The sequence below is a fragment of the Thamnophis sirtalis genome, unplaced genomic scaffold (assembly GCF_051295495.1).
Source record: "Thamnophis sirtalis isolate CommonGarterSnake01/CBP01778 unplaced genomic scaffold, rThaSir2_p1.2 scaffold_1, whole genome shotgun sequence".
NCBI lineage: Eukaryota > Metazoa > Chordata > Lepidosauria > Squamata > Natricidae > Thamnophis > Thamnophis sirtalis.
Window position 1 is genome coordinate 41,581,276 of NW_028261381.1, and position 27,801 is coordinate 41,609,076.

General features: G+C 35.9%; 1 protein-coding gene across 1 annotated transcript in view; it reads left to right on the forward strand.

The window, feature by feature from the left end:
* The window catches only part of VWDE (von Willebrand factor D and EGF domains), a 271,722-nt gene that overhangs the window by 41,664 nt on the left and 202,257 nt on the right, over positions 1 to 27,801 (forward strand). Inside the window, exons 2-5 of the mRNA XM_087710932.1 lie at positions 13,079 to 13,263; positions 22,796 to 23,024; positions 24,979 to 25,035; positions 26,504 to 26,736. Of these exons, the coding sequence (XP_087567058.1) occupies positions 13,079 to 13,263; positions 22,796 to 23,024; positions 24,979 to 25,035; positions 26,504 to 26,736 (704 nt within the window). The remainder of the gene's footprint in view (positions 1 to 13,078; positions 13,264 to 22,795; positions 23,025 to 24,978; positions 25,036 to 26,503; positions 26,737 to 27,801) is intronic.

Here is a 27,801-nt window from a genome sequence, read left to right on the forward strand (position 1 = left end):
CTGCCTATTCATTTGGCATTTCTCTGTTCAAGTATGGGTCTCTTAAGCAAAACTTTTCATAAAAATTAGTGCAACGATTTGGGAATTTGTACATTTGTCTTCCCCAAATTTAGTATAAAGTATATTCTATTTTTCCCTGCCTCTCTCTTATATTGTCTTGTTCCATATTTGTCAATCTACAGCTGTTAGCAGTTCACTGCCCTCTTCTTCTGCAGCTTGAAGCAGGTCAATGGATGTTCCATGTCTGGTACTTTCCTAGTTAAAAGCTGATCTACTCCCTTTCCAATCTCACTTCTTAATGGAATCACTTCCTGAATATATTCACTTTCTAGAAATGTTTTTGCCATCACTCTATCTGATAGAATATTTGTATATATTCTAGTAGTTACCCATGCTTTAAGATCCCGGTAATGATATATTGGAAAGACCTTGGTAGATGGGGCAAAGAGAGGCTTCCTAGAGAATGGTCAGATAAGGGAGAGCATAGCCCGCAGCTGTATAGTGGGCACAGCAAGAGGCTCAAAAGAACCCTCCCTGGCTGCTTGAATGTTAAAATAGATGGCAGGAGATTTGCACTTGCAGACTTGCATGATAGATATCAGTCTTTCCAGGTTAGACCAAGCAGAAAACACAACCAATTAGACTAATTCTACTTTATTGAAAGGCAGAACAGAATCTGCAAGGCTTTTACCTGGCTATAGAATATGGAATGCTCTGCCTGGTTCTTACATTTTGTATTATCACGCCATTTAATAGTTGGATATCATCAGTGCTAAAGACAGTTTTAGTTTTTAGATTCACTTGCTGTTTTAAATTGCTGTGATTTGGAATGTATTTTTGCTCTTATACTATATACTATATATACTATACACTATACACTATATACTATATATGTATACATATACATATACATATAGATATGTATAGATATGTACACACACACACACACACACACACACACATACACACACACAAAGGGAGACTAGTATAGATCTATTTCAAGATATTTAGCTCTCATCAGCTAGCCATACCCTTACTGGGAATTGAACAAATGCAACACAAATGTAACAAAGGCAACATAAAAAATGGCTTTCTGCCTGAATGGCTACTAAAGTGAGCCAAAAGACAGAAAAAGGGAAGCAGTATGCTCCCTCCCATATTTGGGCATACCAGGGGTTGTGACACTATATATATATATATATATATGGGGGGGGGTGTTTTGGGGATTGTTATGGGTGTTGCAACTGGTCTCTGGATGTTTCATGAATTTCATTGTATGTGTAAATGTACAATGACAAATAAAGTATATATATTTCTGTGTTTCAAAAAGCATTGCCATGTTCAGCTGAATATTTTGCTTTCATTTGTTTAATGGGAGGCAGGGAAAAAATATATTGAAGATCCAGATTTCCTCTCAGATTGTAATTTTCATCAGTCCTCAGGGATTTGCCTCATAAAGCCTTATATAAACATAATGTGCATGATCTATTATTCTTATATGCTCTTGCTTGTTTCCTTGAGATATATGAAGCTCTTTATATGGAGTCACTCTGTTGGTTCTTCTCATTTCCAGGGGAGGCAAATGGCTTACACACTGTCTGCTTATCTGATTCTTTTTACCGAAAATGTCAGGGTTCAAACCCCGGATATTCTGTCTGCAAAACAGATATGTGACTTGGCTAGCAGCCTAATACCTTAGAAGACCACTTTTCATACATTTCCCACAGGGAATACTACATCCACCGAAAACTGGAACGAAAAGACTCAGCTCTAGCTAAGAAAATGCTATTACTATTATGCAATATTTGTTAATGAGCCGTGTTATAGCACTATACTAGTGAATGGATATATAGTGGATTCTAGGGAAATCTGCAAATGGCAGCAGATTAGTTCTAAAGAAAAATAGCTGTTCTACCCTGCTATCCCAAAGCATCTTGACTCAAAGGCATTGATGAATGGCTTCACATGAGGCACAGACATCTGAGCAGAGAGACTCCATGCAGTATAAGAAATAAAGCTGCATGATATGATTGTGCCCTTTACCAGGGGATCTTCTGAGTCAGTACAGTAGAGACTTCACTAGGATGAAAGGACCGCTTCCCCATGCTTTCCTACCCAATCCTTTTTATTTCTTTGTTTTTTTCAGTTTCTTGCAGTATTCTAAATCTAATCCATAGCATACAAGGCTCACTGGAAAAATCTGTGGCTTAAGGTACTGTAAGGTAAAGAAGAATAAGCAAAACTCACCCACCACTTGTGTTTGTTGACTGAAGCCTCCACTGACCACAGAGTTTTCCTTCAGAGAGGAACATGCATGATTCTGCATTGCAATAATTCTGGATCTAATAATGTTGCTTTGGCACTGATGATATAAAATGAACAGAACAAATCCAGAATCATGAAAGTTAAGTTAAAAAATAGATTTTGTAACTAAATGGATGACGATAATAAATCCTCATAGTTGTAGAAACAGACACTTTCGAGACTAACTCATTATTAATCATTAGATAATACTATCTCTTCCCAATGAAGTAAAAGTCATCTTAATAATTCATACAAAAATAGTACTTTCCCTAGGTAATATTTTTCATCATCTCGGTACTCTAATTACACTCATATATTTGTAGTTTTGATGATTAAAAGAACTGGATAATTGAAAAAAAAGAGTTCTTTACATGACCATAAAGAGTTAATATTATAAATCTACTTATAATTTGCTGCAAAAGAAATCAGAAGGTTTTTCTTTACTGTTTCTTTCCATTCTCTTTGCACTTGTATCTTTTCTTTGTTTCTTTTATTCTTTATTAGCTTGTGTTAGTTTTCATTTTTTTGTAAAACTTTTAATTACATTTATATAAAAAGAAAATTTCAATTAAATGAATGAGAGCTTTATAAAATTCCAAAGCATGTCTGAAAAGGGCTTTAGGTACAGTTCCTGGGACATGTTGTTATGGGTTTCAGCATCATTTAATCTGATTGACACACATTATAATGGCTAACATTTCCCCATATTTGGCAGCTATATATACTTAATGAAGAATTCATAAAATGCAGCATTTAAATTAGTCAAAATCAGTCAAATTGCAAATAATGGAAATAGAACTTGATCGGGAGTGGCAAAAGAAAAGATTGACAGATTCACTGCTTTATTCTTCTATGTTGGAATAACCTTCTGAGATTGGACAAAGAGACATTGCCAAGGGAATGGTCAGATAAGAGGCAGCATAGGCCACAGGTCAGTGGGGGGTTCCTACCGGTTAGGCTCGGTTTGACCAAACCAGTAATGTTTTGTGGCCTGGGTCACTGGAATCGACAGAGACCCAGACCTGCCACACTCCTGATCCGGTTGGTAGGCGCTGTCATCTTGTTTTTTGCTTCTGCGCATGCACTGAACAATTTTTATTGCATTGCGTATGTGCATGTGCATGAGTGAACCAGCAGTAGTGCCTGCCAGAACCCACCCCTGCCACAGGTGGATAGTGGCAAGAGGCTCAGAAGAGATGCTCCCTAGTTTCTTGGCCTGTAAAGGAAATGGGGGACAAATGTAATTTCAGACTTGCAAGATTCGGTCAATGTAGCTTTACAATAAACTAGAATTAGCTCAACTGACTGTGTTCCCTATCTTGTCATAGCCACAAGCCACATTCCTATTCAGGAATAAACATTTTATCTTGTCATGATAGCAAGCAAGTTGAATGCTTCCAATTCCTTACAGTTCTGATACTCAGCCTAGAACCTGCTACATATTTAAGCAATAGGCAAAGAACTATTAGGGACAGGATTTAAATTTAAGAAACACTTTGCTCCAAGAAGAATGAATTATTCCATATAAATTGTGCTGAACCTCTGTTATTAAATTATACAGTTTTAATAACTTTCTAAGCCTAGGGTGGCTGAAGAGAAACCACATCAAGTGTTGGTGAATAATAACTAAGCCTTTGATTTAACAAAGCTGAGTTTAATGTCTTTTGGATTCAACCAACCAAATCTATCTGTGGAATATATACTTTTGCATATGTGTAAAGTTCCATTTACCTTTATTCCTGTCTAAAATATGTAAGTTTTGCATGCTCAAAATTCAATTCCCATTTTACAAATGTATAAAATGAATAAAATATCAATTATATGCATGTGTAAAACTCCACTTGGATTGAACCACCTATACCTCTATAGTCTATTCAACTGAGAGTTTATTAAATACTGAATTACAAATGGATACTGAAAATCAAACCAACCATCTGGTAGATCAGCCTATTGCTGAGAATGTGTGTGTGTGTGTGTGTGTGTGTGTGTGTCTGTGTAAAACAATCTTAAGAATATGATGTAACATCAACATTAACATAATGATAACAAAAAGGAGATAGCAATAGCACTTAGACTTATATACCGCTTCATAGTGCTTTACAGCCCTCTCTAAACAGATTATAGAGTCAGCATATTGCCCCCAACAATCTGGGTCTTCATTTGACCAACCTCGGAAGGATGGAAGGTTGAGTCAACCTCCAGCCCCATCAGGATCGAACTGCTGGCAGTGAGGTGAATTAGCCTATAATACTGCATTTTAACCACTTCACCACCATGGAAAGGTGTATAAAATTATGTTATAAAGAGACTAATTCACCCAAAGTGGCTATATTACTCAGAAATCTTCCATTACTCCCCGAAAAAGAACCATTTTCCACCACAATCCTCCCAATATAGTTTATGGCTCTTTGGAATAGATTTCTTCTTACATATCTTACAATCATTTTTAACCAACTCCCATGCCCAAAGTACTGCGTTTGCCAGAATATTAAAACTATGGAGTGAAAACATCACTACTACATAAATTTCAAGGCATTACTAAGACTGTCTTAGACAGTTTGCTGCCTGAGGCAGTGTAGCAAATGATTCCTCTTTTCTCTCAAGTTAGGGCTCTGTATATAGAGGTCTAGTCTAGTTATTTTAGTAAATGAAGCTTTTTTAAAAAAAATCCAACATATATTTCCTTCTAGCTGCCAATAGAAATACAATAACAAATTCAATAACAATATACTGTCTCTTAATCTACTGCCTGAAGTGGTTGCTTCTCTCAGTCTTATATTAGAACCAATGTTCCATTAGATTATACTTCAGCCCTATCACCAGCAGACACACTTCTCATCAGCAATCTGTTCGGTGGTGGAGATGCCCTAGTATCAGTCAACTCAGCCCAAAAGATCATATAAACTGCCCAGCAATTGCTGTTATGAGTCCCTAAACATTTTGGTTTGGCATAGTGAACCTAAAGTGGAATTACCTCAAAATACTGAACAATTTTTGAACTTGACATACAGCAGAGTAATATTTCCTTGCACTGCCAGAAATAAAGCACACGTTCTAATCTCACAAGTCAATATGGGAACCAGTCTGAACTGGACAAATAGGAGGAAGTTTCTCCCATTGTCTCTCTACTCTAAATTTGTCTGTCTGTCTGTCTGTCTACCTACCTTCCTTCCTTCCTTCCTTCCTTCCTTCCTTCCTTCCTTCCTTTCTTTCTTTCTTTGTGGCATAAATGTGATTGAGCGAGTTTTAGTGAAGGGCATAGTGACCAGTATTAGGAGTAGTATGAAAAAAATATGTTCATTCTGACTGTAATTAAATTGCATTATGAATACTCTAAGGAAGAAAAGAGGGATTCTCGAAAGAGGAAGCTATGGAAATCAAATTTTCATCTGAATACAGACCCATATATTTTAAAATCAAGGCAGTTACATTAATAACATTCTTGTTCTTCATGGAAAAAAATATATTTGGAGGGTATATTTTTAGCTGAAATTAGGATGAAAGAGCCTGTTCGTTTTGTCATATTGCTTCAATCTGAGAGATGCAAAAAAAAGGGAAAAAAGCCAATCAATAACCATAATTATAATTTTCTTCTCATTGATTGCTCAGAAGTCTTCAAAGGCACCTTCATTAATTTAAAGTTTCTGTGCAAAATGTTTAGAATTTAAAAAGCCTTTCCTGGAGAAAAAAAATAAAAAATAAAATTTATTCAATATGGATAAGTTATCATGTATAGTTATGTCCACAATATATAGTAAATTCTACAAAGGTTAATAAAACCAGAAAAGAAATTCTCATTCTAAAATATGCTAGGAGTTTTGTTAGTTAAGTAATACAAGAAATGACCATATGGCCATTTTTTATTAGTAATGTGATAGCCTTATCAGATGACAGCTGTACATGAGTATTTATTATTAGGAAGCCAATAAAAACTTATACTGAAATTAGTGCAGTTCAGCTTGCCTGCTCCTCTTTATATTTGAGCAATTGTGCCTTGCAATTCTGATACATATTTCCAATACAATATTAACTTCACAACTATTCATACGTGTTGTTTGATGTTTTTTTAAGACTTGAATAACAATATGAGTAGCCATTTTTTCCCTAAATGCAGTGTAATCTGAGAGTAATGATATTTGCCACAAATTACTGCATTCAGGGCATAATTTTAATCTGATTTTAAATTATATGGCTAAAACATCTTGTCTTATTTTTGGACTTCTTTTTCTATTATTATTATATATATCTTATTCATTAAACATGAATCTCAGCCAACTGAACATTCAAAAATGCATTACAAATACCAGGTTGATACAGTTTGCTGCCAGAGTCCTAGGTATCAACCAAATACTTTAAAATATAAGATGTTCCAAGTAGCAAAGTTTTTTGCAGTTCTGCTGGTGTTATTGCAGGAAGCTGCAATTTGTTGATGTATCTTGTAAAATTCTTGGACATGGTGCCAAGTGCCCCGATGACAATGGGTATCACTGTTACATGCTTCATTCATAGCCGTGTAGTTTCGATGGCCAGGTCACGATATTTCATTATTTTTTCTAGTTCTTTTTCTTCGACTCTGACATCTCCAGGAACAGCGATATCAATAAACTGTACACTTTTGCCCTTTACAAGCATGATATCTGGCATGTTGTGCTCCAAATGACGATCCGTTTGTATTCAAAAGCCCCACAAGATCTTCACCTTCTCATTTTCTATAACTTTTTCCACTTTATGTTCCCATGACTTTCTGGATACAGGTAAATCATATTTTTACATAATAAACAGTGGATTAATTTAGCAACTCGTTCATGTCTAGCTTTATAATCAGTTTGTGCAATTTTGCTGCATTCACATATTAAATGTGAAACAGTTTCGACTTTGTTATTGCAAAGTCGGCAGTTTGGGTTGTCAGTGGATTTTTGTAACTTCACTTTCATGTCATTAGTTTGTAATGCTTGTTCTTGAGCAGCCAGTATTAAAACTTCTGTTTCTTTCTTGATAGTTCCCATCTTAAGCCATGTCCATGTCAAGTTGTCATCACATTTTCCTTCAATGTTTTTCAAGTGCTGTCCATGCAAAGCTTTGGTTTTTCATCTATTTAATCTGTCATCCAGCTGTTTTTCCTTATATTCTGCCTTTGTTTCTGTTGTTTTTATGCTGTTCTCCATTTTCACAGCCTGCAGCAATTTTTCTGTACTTTGGTTCACATAATCATTCGTTTTTCTTCTTCTACAGTTTGATGGATTTGCATTAGCCCCCTGCCCCCTATTTTTCTTGGCAGGTACAACCTGTTGATGTCACTTCGTGGATGTAAATCGTAGTACATATTCAAAAGTTTGCGTGTTTTCCGGTCCAGGTTTTCCAGTTCAGCCAGAGTCCAGTTGATGATTCCAGCTGAGTAGCATATCACTGGAACTGCCCATGTATTAATGGCTTTAATTATGTTTCCAGCATTCAGCTTTGATTTTAATATTTTGCAGACCCTTTGAATTTTCCATTCAAGATGTTATCTGCTTCCAATATGCCTGGGTACTAGTAACCATCATCCTTTGCTAATGCTTTCACTGTATTTCCATTTCCCAGTTCTATTCCTTCTGTTTTTTCCATTTTTCCTCACCACATGGATAATATAGCACATTTTTCAAGCCCAAAGTTCATTTTGATGTCACTGATGAAAAGTTGAACTGTTGAGTATTGATTTAAGTTCAGTGGGGCTTTTTGCATATATTTTTAAGTCATCCATGTATAGTAGATAGTTTATCTTGCCATGTTGGCTTGAGATTTGGTATCCCAGTTTTATGTTTCATAGGATTATTGTCAGTGGAATGAATGCAATGTTGAACAGTAGTGGTGAAAGTGAATCCCCTTGGAAGATTCCTCGTCTGATGTTGACTTCACTAATATTCTCCCCATTTGTTGTTAGAACTGTTTTCCATTTTTGCATATTTGCTTTAAAAAATGTACAGATATTTTTGCTGATTCCAAAGTTTTCCAGACAGATGTTAATCCAGCTGTGGGGTAATGAGTCATATGCCTTCTTGTAATCAATCCACGCCATATTTACATTTGTTTTTCTTCATTTTGCATTTTTAGTACCATTTTGTCTATGAGCAGCTGATCTTTTGTTCCTTTTGATTTTTTATAATTTCCTTTTTGTTCTACTGGATACAAACTGTTTTCCATCAGATGATTGAATACTGAATTTGCCAGTATCCTGGTAAAAAGTTTGAACGTTGTTGGCAGACAAGTAATTGGGCGATAGTTGCTTGGTTCTGTACCTTTTTCTGGATCTTTCATTATCAAGTATGTTCGACCAGCTATTAACCATTCTTCGCTTGTTGCATTTTGAAGCATTTGATCAAATTGAGTGGCCATGCAATGATGGAGGCTTGTCAGGTATTTTAGCCAGTATCCATGCAGCTCATCCAGGCCAGGTGCACTCCAGTTCTTGACCTTCTTTGCTTGTTTTGCCACCATGTCAGATTTTATTACAATATTTTCCATCTTCTTTTGCATTGTTTCTTGTTGAATATCTTTGATCCAGGAGGCAGTGTTGTTGTTTCCACTGGGTTTTCCCTCAGTTCTTTCCAAAAGTTCAAAGTTTTTTCTTTACATGGGTGAATATTAGTTTGGATTCGATTTTCATCAAGGGACCGGTAGAAGAGGTGTTGGTTTCTTCTGAACTGGACATTTTCACATATTGTTTTATTCGTCCTTCGTATCTTTCAATTTTCCTTGCTGTTGCTATTGCACATTGTTTTAGTTCTTCCATAATTTCCATTATTGTTTTTTCTTCCAGGTTGTATTTTTTGTGTAAACTATTTTTCAGCTTTTTGTTCTTTAGTTTTCCTTCTTTTAAGAACTTCAGATTGCTGATATCCCCTCTTAGTTTTTAATTTTACTTTCAAGTCGAATTTTCCACTTTGGTGTTCCAGTGGGTTTCTTTTTTGGCAATTTATAACCTAGTTCTGTAGTTATAACAGCCGCTGTGCTATACATTAATTGGTTGGTGTCATACAGTGTGCTGGATAGGATGGAAGTTAAAATGTTGTTCATGGCAGTTAACAGATCTTTCACTCATTTGCTATGCTCTTCGCGAATGATAGGTAGTCTTTTTCTTTTTTTATTATTTTTATTTATTTAGTCATTATTATTATTATTATTATTTTCAATCTGGCTTATTGAAAAATTCAGAAAAATTAAAACCTTACAAATCATTTGAATAATTTTGATTAATCTTAATGAATGAGTTTTTTTCTTATGGATGTTGTATAATATTGTTGGTCTTCAGTTTTTAAAAAAATTAATTACTTAATTGATGACAGTCTTTTATATATATATATGATTAGGTAATTATTTTCTTGGTAGCTAAATGGACATCACAGTTATCTAGCATTTTAGCAACAGCAGCATTTTTATAACCTAATAGAAAACCTAAGATTGTAGGTGACCTTCCTTCAACTAAATAATGCTTTAAACTTTTATGCAAATCAACAGTACTTTCTGATTTGTTCCGCAGAAACAATGAAAATGATTAGTCTTGTTTCTTCCAAATCTGGAATAATATGCTACTGAATTAACCTTTATTTTCAAAGCTATGTAATATTAAAACACTTCAAAGTCCTGTGTCTGTAGTATGATGTTCCAGATTAAGTGGTTTGATGATAGAATTAATGCAAAACATCAGTGGGTTCCCTATTCAAGTATTTATGTTTTGAATCAGAGTTTTAATCTGCTTTTTCATTTCCGTAATACCATTATAATTGTAATGCCTTTCAACACATAGCAGCTTATTACATACTAATCATGTTGGCAACAAGGACACATGCTCTATTACGATGAAAAACTGCTAGAAATCTATTTGTTTATTTATTAATAACGAATCCCTGCTCCTATAGAAACAGTGCAGTATTTCAGATCTGATTCCCAAACCATGCTTCAGAGTGCATGTGGACATGAATATTGCACTTATTTGCAACTTTAAAACAGTCAAGTCTTTATACAGAAGTAGCGGAGGGCAACTATTGGTTGGATGTGTGATGGACTGGATGAGTAACTTTATATGGATTACATAGTAAAACGGAACTCCTTTCCTCTTTTAAATGTACTTCCCTAAGCCATGATAAATTATTTAAATAAGAATGAGGAAGGGAGTTTATAGTGGTAGTGGAGCTATATGAATTGCGTTCTTCTTTGATTTTGAAGTCGAAGGAGCATAATGTTGGCAGAAGCTTACATTCTATGGTGGCAGCATGGCATGGAGTGGAAGCTATTTAATTTTTCATAAAATGCATTTTATGATTACATAAACTTATGATCCACAAGGTAGAAGCAAATTCCAAAACATCAGAAAAGTTTTGTTGTTCTTGTTCATCTAACAATAAAAAACAAAACAACCAAGGCTGTGTTTGTGGTTTTATTAAATGGTTTCATGATAGAACAAAAAAGGCTAACAGGAAATTACAGAAATATTCTCACCTAGGAACTCATCTTCAAAAAGTATATATACATCATTATCATCTTAGATCAATTAGCCAGTGCTCTCAAAGGTGGAGCTACCCAAATATATTATTCTGCTTAAAAATGTTGGGAGTTGTACTCAATTACATATGAAGAGTTTGGAGAAGACAGTTGTAGACAATGAAGAAGTAAAATATCTCCATACTCACAGGACCTGGTTGAATCTTGGTTGATATCAGTAAGTCAAGCAAAGTTGGACCTAGTTAGTATTTGAATGGAAAACGTTCATTAATACCCAACTGAAAAGACAATAACAATAATAATGACAAAATCAACTGATGCACAGCATGGCTGCATTTATAGCTGAATACTTGGGATGCAAAATCAATAAATAAGAAAAAAGCAAACAGTGAACCACCAAAATGGCAAATTGGGTTTAAAAATAAGATGCAAGCAAGCTAGAACAGATGAAAGAAAAGAAGATGAAAACAAGACCAAAGAATATTTGATCAAGAAATACCGCCTAGAAAACAATGAAAATTGAGGAAACAATGGAAATAGTAAATTGGGTTGATACACTTGGGATAGGACACCTGAAATAATGTATTGACAATGGCAAATGTGTGGAAAATTTGGTTCTGTAGGTTTCCTGTGGGTCTATTATATTTCATCTGATCATGACCTGTTCTTTTGTCCTTTAATTCCTGTTGGTTGTGAGAGAGATTGGTGTTGTGTATTCAGATACTTTGAAAAGGGCCAGCAACCACTCTGCTGAGCCCTAATTGGCCTAGGGGCATTAGAGGCTGTTGCTAGCCTCCAAGAATCAGCTAGTCTTCTCTGATTGGGCAAGGTACTGCACCAGCAGTTGCTGTGCAGTACCTGGCCTCTGATTGGTTGATGAAGTTGTTACATTTCTTATAAATACTGGGGCGCGTTTTGTTCATGTTGGAATCGCTGTCACCTTACTCATATGTTAATAAAGACCATCTTACTGGCTATCCCATGGCTCCTGTGATCCCTTCAAACCCATCCACAACAATTGGTACCCTCGCTTCCTCAACCCACACATCCTCCCTCCCTCCCTCCCTCCCTCCCTCCCTATTTGACTTGTGAAATTCCACTATAGACAGTCATGAAAAAAATTAAACAAAAAAAAAAGATCAGTGTTGCTTTTAGCAGATGCAGCAATCGCCTTTCTGAAATGTTCAAAAATATTCAATAATTTGTGAAACCTCTTAGATGGTCCTAATTTGATTTGGATCACTTGCATTCTCTTTTGTGGTGTCGCAGACTACTTCAGATTTAAATTTTAGGTGAATTCTTAGCCTCCAAATAATTCAGGCATCAGAGAAACCCTTTATTTCTCTCTGTGTTTGCTCTATGATTCTATCTTCCATCTTCCTCTGCCCTTTCAAATACTATCGTAAGCAGACCCCCTAAAGAAGCACGATTCTCTGCAAAAGCATGATTTAGTCTTTCTGTCTCACATTAGCTCTATACATTTTCTTTATCTTTTATATAATATATCAAGAAAACTCCTTGTAGTGTTCATGTTGCATTCTGGAAAATACGCCTGAAATCAGCATTTCTTAGACCTGTCTTTGATCAACAAAAGGCCTATTTTAAAGCAGTCCCATAGCAATTTTCAGAATTTATATGAAACAAGCCTGGTTCATCTTGTGTCAGTTATGCTTCTTAAAAAAAAAAAACCAAAGCAGTCTTCAGGTTCAAAAAAGAACCTGATGCTGCTTCTAATACATTTAAATCTAGTGGCATCCATTTACAAACTCAAAGACATTTACAGAGTGGCTCCAGCTGAAGTGCTAGATTCAGGCCCTCCAAGCTGTTAAGATGGATTCATCTTTCATTTTTGTTTCTCCCCTTCAATTCATATATTCATTAAAAGAAAATAAATCACCCATTCTTTCTAGTCCCTGAAAGAAGAAACATATATCCATTGGAAAGTTTGAAATTGGAATTCAAACGGAATGAAATTCTCAGTCATCCCTATTTTGGAATAAGAAAAAAAGAATGTATGTATGTATGTATGTATGTATGTATGTATGTATGTATGTATGTATGTATGTATGTACGTACGTACGTACGTACATATTCAGCTCACTCTGCTTAGTAAAGGTAACATGTCATTTAGCTTCTAGAGGCAGTCTACAGACAGATATCAAAATGTTCTGGGCAAACATTCATTCATACTGAGCTGTGATTTAATAAATGAATGTAAAGTTAAAGATACAATCAATATATTGATTTTTTTATTGACAGTTATGATACTTCCATTTTCTTCCTTTTCTGCCCTTAGCTCCAGAATGCTTTCCAGAAGGACATCGTATTCTCCATCATGCCTATCGCAGCATCCATTTTGATTCTCTGGAATTACAGGAAAAAGCTATTCAGGACATGATTTGTGATCATTCACTTCCACAAGGGTGGTACCGCTTCATGATTGAAAATAAGCCTGCAGAAATGCCAACGAAGTGTATAGAAGTAAGTCATACAGTATAAAATGAAATAGAATGAAATGTGCACTCTCAATAGCTCTTTCATAAATCCAGGTTCTTCCAAGACATTTTGAGTTCACAGCCCTACAGAAATGCCCATCAACTCCTAGAATCCTCTCCTATAATAGTTAGGATTTCTGGAGTGACAGACCCAAACAACTGATAGGCACCAGACTGTTGAAGGCTTTTTTGAGTATTTGAGTGGTACCATCTTGCCTCAGATGCATTCTTCTATCTTAATTAGTGGGTACAGTACATTAAAAGGGAACAATGTATGATTAGAAACACAAAGGAATTTCTTCATCCAGGTAACAGCTTGATATACTTATGCAGATCTAATCAAATTTGTTTCTTTTATATGCAAATGAATTCACCTCATGCTTTCTGAAGCTCAAAAAAATCATTTCACAGGCAGAAATATTATTAATAGTTCAAGACTTCTACTGTATTATAGCTCAAACCTGTTGTTGACATGTTTTGAGCCATATGAAATATGTGGTTGGATTAAGTGTCAAGTGTGAAGCAATTCAAGAACCTATTTTTTATTTTCTTATTTTTTTTTTTTTGGCCTGGAAGTTTTTAAATAATGCATTATCTGCCGCTGGGAAAGTAGGTAATTCAAAATATATTGGGCATTTGCTTGACGGAAAATCTTCAGCAGCTCTGATCAGTGACTTAAAGGTTATAGCACCTTTGAGGTTTTACTTCTTTGATGGATAGCTTCTTGATTCAAAATAAATAATATATTGCTTTGCTTCTTTTATAGATAACTTTGTAATTCAAAAGAAATAATAACTTTCTAATTCAAAGCACCACCTCACCTAAAAAAAAATCATTTAAACCACAACATAAAATAGGATTCAAACCGAGAAAGAAGTTCTGATTTTAAAAATAAAATAAAATAATAAAGCTTATTTAAAAAGCAATTTTAATTAAAATCATATCATTAAAATATATTTTTTCATGTTTGTGTTCTTAATTCCTTGGCATTTTTGTGATAATTTTAAAATGTGTAGGTTCAACAAACAGAACTAAATTTTGCACAAAGTAAATTATCCTGATTATTTTTAAAAGTTATTCAATTTTAAAGCCATCTCACAGCAATGAATCTGAGTGTATAAAGATTACAATCATCATAATATCATGATACCCTAATGAAAATAAAAATCCCTAAAACAAAAAGTCTTATCCCCCCCACTTCAACAGAGCTCACTTAACTATAATATAATGTAACATAACATAAAATATATCATAACATGTCATGTTAATATCAGAGTTGGAAGGGACCTAAAAATATGAATAACAAACATTCCTTGATATCAACTGAAGAAAAATTCTGGAATATAGGATGATTTGCTGTGAGCATTTAAACTTGTCGCTCTGAATTTGGAACAATTTGTGCAGCTCTGGTGACCTCAAAATATGTAAACTCTAATCTAACACTTTATACAATAGCTTCCTTCTAGAAAAGGAAACAATTAATGCTATCATTTGTTGTCATGTATATCCCATGACAATGAAATTCAAGGTATAGTTAATGTTGTAACTCATCAGCAGTCTTCTGTGAGTCTTTTCGGAATGCAAGATTAACGATGCAGCTGGGGCTCATTAGTGAGGTTTTGGAGATAAAAGGACGGATGCTGCCACATCCTAGTTGCAGGAGTCAACGTTCCTTTGTGCGTTCCTTGGTTCATACAACATAGCTTGATCATCAGTCGTGGTTTATGTAAGATACACTTGGATAAGTGCTTTGTGTTTCCTGTAATCCTGATTCAAGAAGATACACTTGGAGAAGTCCTTTGATTTCTGTAACCCTGACTCTTAGAGACTTTGGAAGAAGTGTTTTGCTTTCATTTTGTTCAACGTGTGTTGCCGTAAGAAAGATTTGTTTTCATTCTGTTATCTGGTCAGAGACTGTATTTATGTTATTTTGGGGCTCGAAGCCAGTCTGAGCCGAGAACTGATAAAGAAAGTTCCTTTTAAGTTTGTCTGCCTGTCGTTTGTTAATGAGCCGTGAAGGGGGGACAGAACAGTTAATCAGTTATCCCTATGATTAACAAAAACACACCTTGTTAGTAAACTGAAGTACTGTTGGTGAGTAAAGTATATTTACTAACTGTGATTCCTGTTATAATTCTTTGCAACAAGCTATATAGGCTACCACATGACCCAGATGGCTTTCCACTCATTTGAATATTACATATACAAATGTACAGATATATGAACTGAGCTTCATAGGATTTCAGATACATCATGAGAACATGTATACAAGCTTGCTTCCTCATCTGACATACACAATCTGTATCTGATGCATTCATGATTGTTTTGTGTTTATAAATATTTCATATCATTCATTTGTCTACTGAGACTTCTTCAGTGACTATATTAAACGCAGTGTAAATCCACTTATTGTTTCACTTCTACTATTAAAACTCTTACTTCATTCAGAAATACCTTGCATTGCCATGGCATTAGGATCTTGTGTTATCAGAAAAAAAATGTATATATTTTGGATGCTAATTGCTACTTAACTCAATAAGGGGAAATCCATTAGAGCTGAACCAAATATATGCAGCAGAGTTAATAACATCTCATTTAAATTATGGTATATTAATCAAACTACTCCAGATGTGAAATCTGCAGTAATTTTTCAAGTCTTTTTAAGCTTTGCAACCTCATATTTCAATATGAATTAATATGAATTAGGAATTGAAATGGAAATGAGCTGGTCACATAGCGTAGTCACAAAGAGTCGAGGTGGCGCAGTGGTTAGGGTGCAGTACTGCAGGCCACGTCAGCTGACTGTTATCTGCAGTTCAGCGGTTCTAATCTCACCGGCTCAAGGTTGACTCAGCCTTCCATCCTTCCGAGGTGGGTGAAATGAGGACCCAGACTGTGGGGGTGATATGCTGACTCTGTAAACCACTTAGAGAGGGCTGAAAGCCCTATGAAGTGGTATATAAGTCTAATTGCTATTGCTATAGTAAGAAGAACTGATGGCAGGTGGACCAAGGCAGTTGTAGAATGGATTCCACTTGATTAAAAGTGTCCATGAAAATGAGTAAAGCAAGTTGGAGTTACAACATTGTGGTCCCAATTATCAAAAGGAAGCTCAGGGCTATATTGGTTGGAAGCATGCTGAAGAGGCCTTCATCCTTCAGTGGATAGACAATGGCTAAAATGATGATGGTGGTGGTGGTGGTGGTGGTGGTGGTGGTGGTGCTGGTGATGCTGGTGCTGGTGATGATGATGATGATGATGATGATGATGATGATGATGATGATGATGATTTTATTAACATTTAATGGAAATGGAAAACTAAATGAATGAAATATGCTGAAATACACATTAATGAATATGTCATACAGTGATACAATCAGGACATGTGATGCCAAGACTGAGATATTGTTTATTTTTCAATTAATTTAAATGGAATATTTAATATGTGAGGCTCTAAACAGCCTGTAACTAACAGCCAGGATAATACTGAGAACTTGCTATATCAATTAAATGTAAATGAGAGATTCAGACAAGAACCTCTACTTATATTTAAAAACAATAGTATCTACATAGACCATAAACAAACCAGTGCCATATTTTCTCCCCATATAACTAGGAATACTCAATCTGTGAATACTCAATCAGTGGTAGCCTATAAATCATTAGATTATCTAAATCCTGAATAAACAGGATAAAATAGATAAAATATAGCAGAGTACTGCTAGTATGTTTATCATTTAATTGAAATGGGCAGCTCTTCCACTTTTTTTAAAAAAATGGGATATTTGTCCATCAAATAATTGGATAGATTAACTATGAGAGTGGTATATATCTATTCCATAGCACTGCTGCTTAGATTAAGAAATAATCATGAAAATGAACAGTGAGAAATAGGCTAGACAATGGGATTTCTGATTCCATTAAAAATATTTTAGCTGAATTTTAGCTAAATACATGATAGCTTCTAATTACACAAACATTAGAAACTAATTTATTCTTTATGTAATTGATTTGTAAAGCCATCCATCTCAATAAATGACTCTGGGTGGCAAACAAGAACAAACAGAATATCAACAATACTACAGATGCAAAAATGAAATGCAACAATTAGAATCCATAGCAGCCAAGAAAAACTACATAGTCAACAACACTAATATCACTAGGATTACAGCTTTTTAATACAATACGGCTTTTGCGCATTTAGGATTCCAGGTCCAGAACTAAGTCTTTAGCGCTTTGCAATAGGCCAGCAGGGCTGGACCCTCTGGCTCTCTGGAAGGAGAATGCTTCCATTTATATTTATTTATTTATGAACATTGCTGTGTCCCAGGGTTGCGTGAGCACCTTTTGTGACCTTCTGACAAGCAAAGTCAATTTGGAGGCCACATTCACTTAACAACCAGGTTACTAATTTATCAGCTGCGGTGATTCACTCAACAACTGTGTCAAGGAAGGTTGTAAAATTGGGCAAAACTCACTTAACAAATGTATCACTTAACATTTTGGGTTCAATTAGGGTCATAAGTTGAGAACTACCTGTAGGTAGCTAAAATTACCAGATTTGAGATGAAGAAGCCTACAGTAGATGTCCAGTAAATGTATGCTGCCCTTTTGCTGCATTTAATGACCATCCAGAGTTATGCAGCTCAGATCAGATCCCTTGTATAACAGTATGATTGTCTTTTCCATCCAAATCTTTAAAATGCTCACTGTTTTATATTAAAAGAAATAGGTTAATCTTTTGAGTAAAAATGGGGAAACTACAGCCGCAGACCAGTTTGATAGATTAGAATAGCTGATCCAATTTTCTCTCTATCCTTATTTAGAATATGGTTTAAGTAATGATGAACACTTGAAAATTCCACTGATTTTAATGCAACAAGTTGATTATATATTTAAAGACACCCTCAAAATCAGTGTGAAATATATTCCTAATTTAACAGGATTGTATCTTTATATGCCAGACATATATCTGGTGCACTTTCCTGAAACCTGGTCAGGAAAACAAAATGATGCCATTAAAAATGGTTAACTTTTATAAAATGGAGTGTTAAAACTTGCTTACTTTTAAAAAAATGAATTTGATTTGGATTTTTGTTAAAGCAGCATATGGGTTTGAAAAAAAAGCAATTCTCAAAAGCTTAAAACGTGCAAGAATAAAAAGAAAGACCAAAAGCCAGGAGGTAAAAATCAAAATAAAAGCTAAAAACATTTCTGCTTCTGTATTCTTGCTGCCATATTCTGTACTAATACAGAATAGAATACAAGGTTCTAGGCTCTCTTCAAATATAGTCCTGCCTAGAGTGCTTTGGAATAAAAACAGAACTATGTATCATCTGCATACAGGCAAACCTCAATTTATGGCCATTCATTGAATGACCATTCAAAGTTACAATTATGCTGATAAAAGTGACTTATGTCTGATCGTCACACTTATGATCATTGCAGCATCTCTGCAGTCATGTAATCAATATTTAGGCCCTTGGCAACCAGCATGTATTTACAACAATTGCAGTCCTGTGTGACCTCCCTAAAGGGATGCCAATTGGTACAGCCAGTTGGGGAAGCCAGATTCACTTAACTATCATGGCAAAAAAAAATACTATTATATTTTTTTGACTCACATGACTCACTTAAAGGCCATATCGCTTAGTGACAGAAGTTCTAGTCACAATTATGGTTGTAATTACCTATACCCATGATGGCGAACCTATGGCATGTGTACCACAGATGGCACACAGAACCCTCTCAGCCCAACTCAGCACCACCACGCATGCATGCGCACCTCCCACCAGCCAGCTGATTTTTGGGTCTCTGCCATGCATGCTAGAGACGGGTATGCATGCATGAGGGGGGAGGGGGTTACATATGTATGCGCGGGAGAAGCATAGGGGAGCAGCGGCCCCCTGCATCCCATTTTTTGTTTCAGGAGGCTTCCAGGATGCCTGCTAGATCCAAAACGGGCCATGGGGGTGCAATGTGCTCCCCGTGCTCCATTTCTGGTCCCAGGGGGCTTCAGGGAGGCTTGCTAGGCCCAACATGGGGCATGGGGATTACACACATTTGTGGGGGGAGCACATGCACAGGGGGGAAGGGGTCACAGGGGGTCATGCATGCATGCAGAGGGAGGTGAGGTGCATTGCATTGTGGGTGCGGGCATGCACAGGTGCACTGTTCCGCATGTGTGCAATTTTGGCACACGAGGAAAAAAAGGTTAGCCATCACTGACCTATACAATACAGCATTTTCTGGGCCAGAAGTACATGGAGTTTTTGCTGGCATAAGAAGATTGGTAGTCAGGTGGCAGGAAAAGATCCGACTGGATCAAATCAAGGATTGGAACATTTTCCTTCCTCCTTCCCTCCATAGATAATTGTACTGCTCAGCACTAGGAAGTACAAACTTGTAAGAAAATGTACGCAAGGAACATGAATGACTTGTTCAATTAAATTAATTATTTTTATATTCTAAACCATCTCAAGATCTTTTGCCACAGAATGCATTTTATGTGCATTGTATTGAAACATACAACAGCAGGGTTACCTCATTGTTCCCTCTGGAAAGGGGGGGGGATTTTTGAGTGGAGTGGCTATCATAGCAAAAGCCTCACACTGATATGAACAAATACAAAAAAGAAAAAAGACATATTTAAATATCCATCAGCACCAAAAGCAAAGGGATGAAGCATAGTGAGAAGGTTTATATTTCATGACTTTAAACTGTTCCACTAATACTCTGTGAATCTTAACCGACATTCCCAATTTGCCGCTTCCAATTAAAATAAATATTACTGTATCATCAACTTCAAACAAAAGGTTTGCTTTTCAAACAAGGCCATAACAAGAAATTAATTTACCATGTCAAATTGTTTGATATTAATTTATTTTGCCTCTCATTATTCTCAGTGCTGAGGGAGCCTTCCAGTGTATGTGTATGAACTAATATGTGTCTTTCTTGGCATGCCATATAAACTTTAGCTGACAGAACTGCAGTGAAGCAAACATAGTTTACAGGAGACCCTAATCCAATCCTGTTGTCAAATACAAGAGCCATTTGTTTATTGCTACAAAAGAGCTGCTGGAACTCCTTAAGAACTCAGACAAAATTGTGCAAAAGAAAGATAACTTTTGTTATATATTTTTCAAACATTACACAGCACTCAAATTCAGTGGTTTCACTTGTGCATCATTTTACTTATCTACACTTGGCAACGATAACTGTTAACTCTAGAAATATGTGATCATCAGTTTTTGAAAGCTGAAAATGAGCCACTTACATCTGTTTTCATGTGTATATTTTGCTGAGAGGAGCCCATATATATCCCACTTTGTGCTAGGATTTTTTTGCTTTCCTTTTTTAATCCATTAGTCATTTTTTTTCAAGCTCATTTGAAACTTTCAATACATCTGTTGAGAAGAGATGTTCACCAAATAACAGAATCTTCCTCCCCAGTGTAAGATTATTATTCACAGAGACTGAGTGCCTCTAAAGTCAGCAATGGTTCAAGTGTAACTGATTACAGCAGTAAAATAGACATGGTAAAAATGTGCAGTGAGGATCTCAAAGAACATTTTTCTTTCAAAAAGCAGCATAGATTCCAATGAGGTGTCATTTGTGAAGACAGGAAACATCACCAAGGCAGGATTCACATATCATAGGAAGCTAAGAGGTACTTAATCATGGCTTGTATATCCCACAATTTCTCCAGGAGTTCAAGACAACGCACATTTTTCCCCCCACGTAACAGTTCCGTGAAGTAAGGTGGGCTGAAAGAATGAAGAATGAAGCCCAGGGTTACCCAAACTGCTACTGTAACTGAGGGTAGATTTGAATGTAACCTCTCAAATCCTGGTCATACAAATAAATAATAATTGGCAGGATTCCAAGAACAGATCAAGCAGCTCTATAATGGCTGAGCTAATCAAATTACATCATCTCTTAGTGTTAGAAGCATTCTATATTCTGCAATCAAAATCGTCACATTGTTCAGTTGACCAGGCTTTAACTAAATTCTAGCTAGGAAATTCCATATATATCTACATTATTACCTTACATAATCTTGATATTGGAATCCTAGCCTTTTCTTCCAAAAAGTGCCAGTTTCTAGCTGTTGCAGAAATTTTCAGTATCTAAGGCAGAATGTACAGGAATCTTTATCGGTCATAGATATTTATAGGGAGAATGGTACAGTAATAGTGATTATCTGAGAAAAAAATATTAATCAATTTTTCCAAAATCTTTCCTGAAAAGTTGCTTTTGCCCACAGCAAACAATTGAGAAATCACATTAATATTTTATAATATTTTATCATTGATTCTGATATTGATGAGGAGCTAAATGAATAAAGGACAGGGCAGCTAAAGTGGGATCATAGCAACCATGGTTTAGATTACCATTTTAAAAGGCAGAAAATAAGAGTAAATGTGTTCTATAAATAATACAGACAAAAACTTAGAGCAGTAACCATCTTCCATTATGGTAACAAGCTGCAAAGCATTTTAAAGTTAATTTAGTGTTGTCTCTAGAGTATGGCTCGAATCATTTACGATATTTTATATACAGAATTTTTAGTGTCTAATTTGAGATAAGTAATATTTGTTCACTAAAAGAAATAATACCTTCTTACAACATTGAAACAATATTATAGTCAAAGCAACTGTATATTGCACTAGTAAAGTGTTGAAATGTCACAGCAATGTAGAACAGACTTGATAAGTGTGCCTTTTTGTGGTTTAAAAGTGCTTCCACATTAAAGGCTTCTTGATGTTGTTTCTGTTGTTTCAGAACATGTATAGAGTTTACTCAAGAGAGGAAATTATTTGCTCTGAGAAACAAAGATTTTCTTCATTGTTAATTGACTTAACTGCGCTCCTAAGCAGAATTCTGTTCTGATGTTGCTGGAGTTAGATCACCATAGGTCCAATTTTTGCTTGAAACTGACTGGCAAAAGCTGAATCAATGATCAGACCTGATGAGAGAATGTCATTTGGGGGTCAGCCCCTTCTGTCTTGCCTGCTTCCACAATTCATTGGAAGAAGTGTATTGTTTAAGTCAGGGGCATCAAACTCAATTTCATTGAGGACCGTATCAAAATTGTGTTTAACCTCAGGGGGGCAGGTTGGGCATGACCGGGATAGCCAGCTTGATATAACTCACATCAGAGGCACTTGTGGTGGCCCAAGTGCTCTGCCAGCAAAAACGGGCATCCAATCTCCATTTTCGGCTGGGATGGCCTCCCACAACTCTCTGCCAGTGAAAATGGAGCTCGGGAGGGCTGCCCTCCAGAGCTCCATTTTCAGTGGCAGAAGGTTGTAGGAAACCGTCCCAGCCAAAAATGGAGATTGGGAGCCTGTTTTTGCTGACAGAGGCACCGCGGGCCGGTCCTTTGCTGTTTCCAGGGTGGCCCCGCGAGCCAAATCTAAGCACCCCATGGACCAAATCCAGCCCAGGCCTTGAGTTTGACACCCCTTGTTTAAGTGCTATACTCCTGAATTTTAAATACTATTTCCCCACCACAGATGAACAAATGTGGAACCCAGGCCCCAATCTGGCTATCCCTTCAATCAGATTCTCTCCCACGTCCTGGAGAGAGAAAGGCACTGACTGCCTGTGGAACCTGGCAATTCTTTTCTGGAAGCACCAAAGACTGTTGCCTCTTCCAAATCCCCATCTCAGTTAGACACTGTGGGAAGTTCCTTGTTTATCTCCTGCAACCAACTGAAGGGTGCATGGGCTATTGTGCAGAAGGTGAGTTTCATGAACTCCACATTTATGGCTTATACTGTATTCTATATATTCCTTTTGCTACACATTGTTATTGTCATACATACCTTGGTGACCTAGCAAGTCAAGCATTGCTTTTTGTAAGATGCATACCATGCAGGTAATAAATCAACAGCTGCCCAAAATGTTTTTTATAGAATAGTTGTTATAACTTTGGCAGATTTTTACCTGCAACATGTCAGCAAGGAAAATTTACTGCAGTTACACCTTGTGCGCAATTTTCTTTTGTTTCCATGTTTGGCTTAAAGAGTGAAAATAATGTATCTGAACATTTGGTATTACATTTGTTACTAAATGGGGTCTAACACTGAAATAGTTGTTGGAAATGAATAAGTTCATTTGAAAGCTGTTGTAGGGCGGGGGGGGGGGGCAAAAGACAATAACTTTTAGCTGGCATTTTTTTTTAAAATTACTTTGATCAGAAATTTCTATCCCTGCACCAGAAGTGAGTTGCTCCTTGAAATCTATCACTTCTACAGAACAATACAAATGAGTCTTTCTCAGAAGAACCAGTAGCAGTATGTGAATTTTGCAGGACAACTTAAAACTCAAGGAATCTACACAAAGAAATCCAGTTGTGTAGATAGCCTTTTATTCCATTCCCAATCATCATCAAAAACACTTCATTGGTAAATCCCTCTACCTTCATGTTGTGGACAGCTACAGTATAATATTTATAAATGCATTTAGTTTCTTGTCTACTCAAATAACTTTTTTCTCCTTGATTGCCCTTTGTGCTTGAAACTGCCTCTCAAAACACTTGAGTGATGCCACTTCTTTTTCAATTCAGTTCTCTCCTCAAAAATGTCCTTTTCTGTCATGATTTTGGCATAATCTCCTGACTTCCGTGCCTTCTGTAACTCAGTTTAACTTTGCTGCATGAATATCTCTTACCCTTCTCCCTCTGACTTTTCGGCATCAGATTTTATATTGTAAGAAGGCAAGGAACATGGTTTTCTCATTTGCAAAGCACACGGATGGCACAATATTAACATTAATAAGCTCACTGATCTCAATACTATTAAACTTCATGTTAACATTTCTTTATTAACTTCAGTATTAAAAGTTGAGTTTTAAAACTTATCTGTAGTCCCAAAGTGTATTTATAACAAACATGAAAACAGATTATAATCAAAGAGTCACATAAAATACACCAAAAATACTTTAAGGAGAGTGGAGCTAATAAAATAATTAAAAGACAAAATAGTTTTTAAAAAGTTGTTACTATCTGCATTTAACAAACCTTTGGCAGGCTTAATCTCTCTATTCAAATTATCAGAAAATTGAGAGGTGCTACACAAAATACTTTCCTGTATTTATATTGAAAGAAACTTTCTTGACATTAGAAGATGTAATTTAGACTTTTGTGGTAAGAACCAGAAGTTTGAATTGAGCCTGGAAGCAAAATAAATGTAATACATTTTTAAAAATATGATGAAAAATGCATATCAGAAAAACTGCCAAAATTATTTTTGAATTTGTTTATGTTTTGGTGTTGTTTTCATTTTACACACATACACAGAGACAGTATGTCACCACAGGACAACTCACTGCATCCAAGTCACTGCACGACAACTTGCCACAGCCAACTCGCTGCAGGACAAGAATTACATAATAAGAAAGAAATGGTGCAATAGAAACATTAAAGAAAGGATGCAAAAGGAGGAACAAAAAGGAATGTGAATTACAAGAATTAAAATATTTTTTTAAAAAATTAAATTATTAAATTGAATTGTTGAATTGTCCTGCAGTGAGTTGACAGTGATGAGTTGGTCGCGGTGAGTTGGCCATGGTGAGTTGTCCCATTCCATTCTCAATATCTGAAAGATGGATGGAGGGATGGAGGAGCAAACTGTTAGCAGTTGCTTCACCACTTCACAATTCCAAGTTAATTTATTCATTTCCTTCATTGTTGAAGAATCACAGCTCAACTCTTTTGATCCCGAAAGAACTGAATCAGAAGACATCATTCAAGGTAATTTAATAACATAAACTACATACAATATATGAATTGTCTTTTATCTGTAGAACCAATGAATGTATAGTTCCACATTCACATTAGTGATCTTTTGTGCATATTTCCAAAGAAACTTTTGAAAATTAGGAGACCTCCCAAAGCTCATATGTAGTGTGAGAATGCAACTAGGAGTTAAATAAACAAACACTGGTTTATTATGCTTATTTTTATGCTTATTTGTAGCAGTTATGTAATCTTGGCAACCAATGTTTACTTGTTGACAGGACTATTTGTAAGGTACTAAAGATCGGTTTGTGCATTTTGGCATTAAAACAGAGTGTAAAGTCTATCTCTAAGAGGCATTGTAGTATATTGATTGGTGCCCTTGGCTGCCAATATCTTTTGTTCGGTTTGATATGGATGTTTTTATGATCATTTAAAAATTTGTTGATGTGTCACCCAGAGTTGGTTTCTCAAAAAGGGGCTATATAGATAAATACTTTAAAAATAAAGCAAAGAATGCCAATAAGACCCTGTTTTATATCCAGTCATATAGTTAAATGGACAGAAATTTCTTTAATGGATTGGCGAAGGATTTTTTTTTAAAAAAATTCTTCCTCACTATACATACCTCCAGATTTGGTTATTATCACAGTTGAAGGGCTTTCACATATTATGGTTCCTGAATTTTTGATGTTTGGGAATTAAGACCAAGTCAGGACCAAGTACATCCCTGTTCTCTGCTGTTTTTAAATGTAAAGAATTCATGAATATTTCTGAAACTTCAAAATCCTCGTGGCAGAAAAAAATCCACAGGTTATAGAAGGGTATTCACCTAACTTTGGGCTACCACTAAATTACAGTCTTCATCCCTGGGCTAAGATAATTGCAACGGTTGATGATGGGATCCTATGACTAGAAATGCCTGAAGTTTTTCAATTTCAGAATCTCCTACAGATATGCTGACCTCCTGCCCTTGAGGAAATGACTGTGATTGAAAACGGAGTAGGGACATTTTTTTCAGTGCTCCCTTGTTGATATTGAAGGATTACTAAGCAAACCTCTCTTTCGTTTGCAATCACTGGAAATGCTTTGATAAACATTTCTTACTACCTTGTTACATTGAACTACTCAGTTTAGTCACAACTTGCAACTATTCAGTCTTTACCTGTCTGCAAAAATTGCATAGTAAAAATGTCTTCAGAAGTTCACCCGGTTATGGTTGTCCCAAAGATGCTTTTATTTTAAAGGCAACTGGACTTTCTGGGTTTTCTTTAAATTTTTTTTTACTTCTCATCCAGGAAGTTTCTTCAGTTCTCATAATATATCATAGTATAAATGTATAATTTTCATTCAGAAAACATAGGGCTTTATATGTCTTTTTCAGTTCTATAGTACTGACTCATTTATAATTTCAACTGTGTTGAATTATTTATTTTTTTAACTCCTATGCATTATATAACAGTCTGCTTTTCTTCCCACCTAGGGAAATTCCAGATTCCAGCTTTACACCCAGTTGTTACTCCTGAGTTTTGGGGGTCCAAGGTCTACCTAAAATGCACTTTCAGCAGTCCAACTTCAAATTGGGCTATGGGCTATACAGTGATCTGGTCACGGCTTTCTACATCCAATGTGAAAGAACAGCTTCATCATGACACAACTGGACAGATATTCTCCTATGTGGAGATGGATGGAATTAATTTCAGATTGGGAGATACGGTAAAGCTTTCTTGAACTCACAAGACAAGGTCAAGAAAGACAATCATTCTGTAGTGTTTTTTTTTAGTTCTTATTAACTCTCATATCTTGAGCCTGAATTTGGCCTGAAGGTAAAACATGGAGTCCAAAAAACAATGCATTTTAATGTAATAGGATTGTTAGTTAGTTTACTTTATTGTCATTGTACATGGTACAATAAAATTAAATGCCATCTTCAGTGTACATTATAATTATAAAAATAAAAACACAAACATGCATCCTTTACATTCTATATAATTGAAATTGAAAACCTGATATTGCACTACACCATAGAATTCCAAATAGTTACTGCCCTCAGGTAGAAGCTGTTTTTCAGCCTATTTGTCCTTGTTTTTATTATCCTGTACCATCTGCCAGATGGTAATAGTTCAAAAAAAGGGTGCCCAGGATGAATGTTTTGAACTTTCTTAAGTCAGCGGGAGCTATAAAGCTCTTCCAAAGAGGGGAGATGGCAACCAATGATCCTCTGGGCAATGACATTGCCCCTCTGGAGTGCTGTCCTATCTGCCACTATGCAATTGGCAAAGATACATAGATGCAGTGAGTTAAAATGCAGTGGTAGAAGGCCACCAGCAGTTTTTCATTCAGTTGTTGTTTCAGGTAGTATAATCTCTGCTAGGCCCTTTTGACAGTGCTGCAGTATGAGTGCCCAGATCAGGTCCTCTCTTATGATATCCCCCAGAAACTTAAAACTGGCCACTTGTTCTACTCAGTCTTCATTGATAAGCAAGGGTTAGATGTCTGATTTCTTCCTTCAATAGTCCACTATAGGTTTATTTGTGTTAAGCACCAAGTTATTGTCTCAATACCATGAAAGCAACCGTTCTACCTCATCTCAATAGGCAGACTCATCCCCCCCACCCCGGAGATTAGTCCCACCATTCTTGTATCATCCATTGAGTATATTTTATTAAGTTTAGAACTATAACGCAATCTAATTCATTTATCAAAAAAATGTTGTACTGCATAGCCTTACATCTTTAAAAACAGGTAAATAGGTAACAATAGATCATATAGCAATAGCAT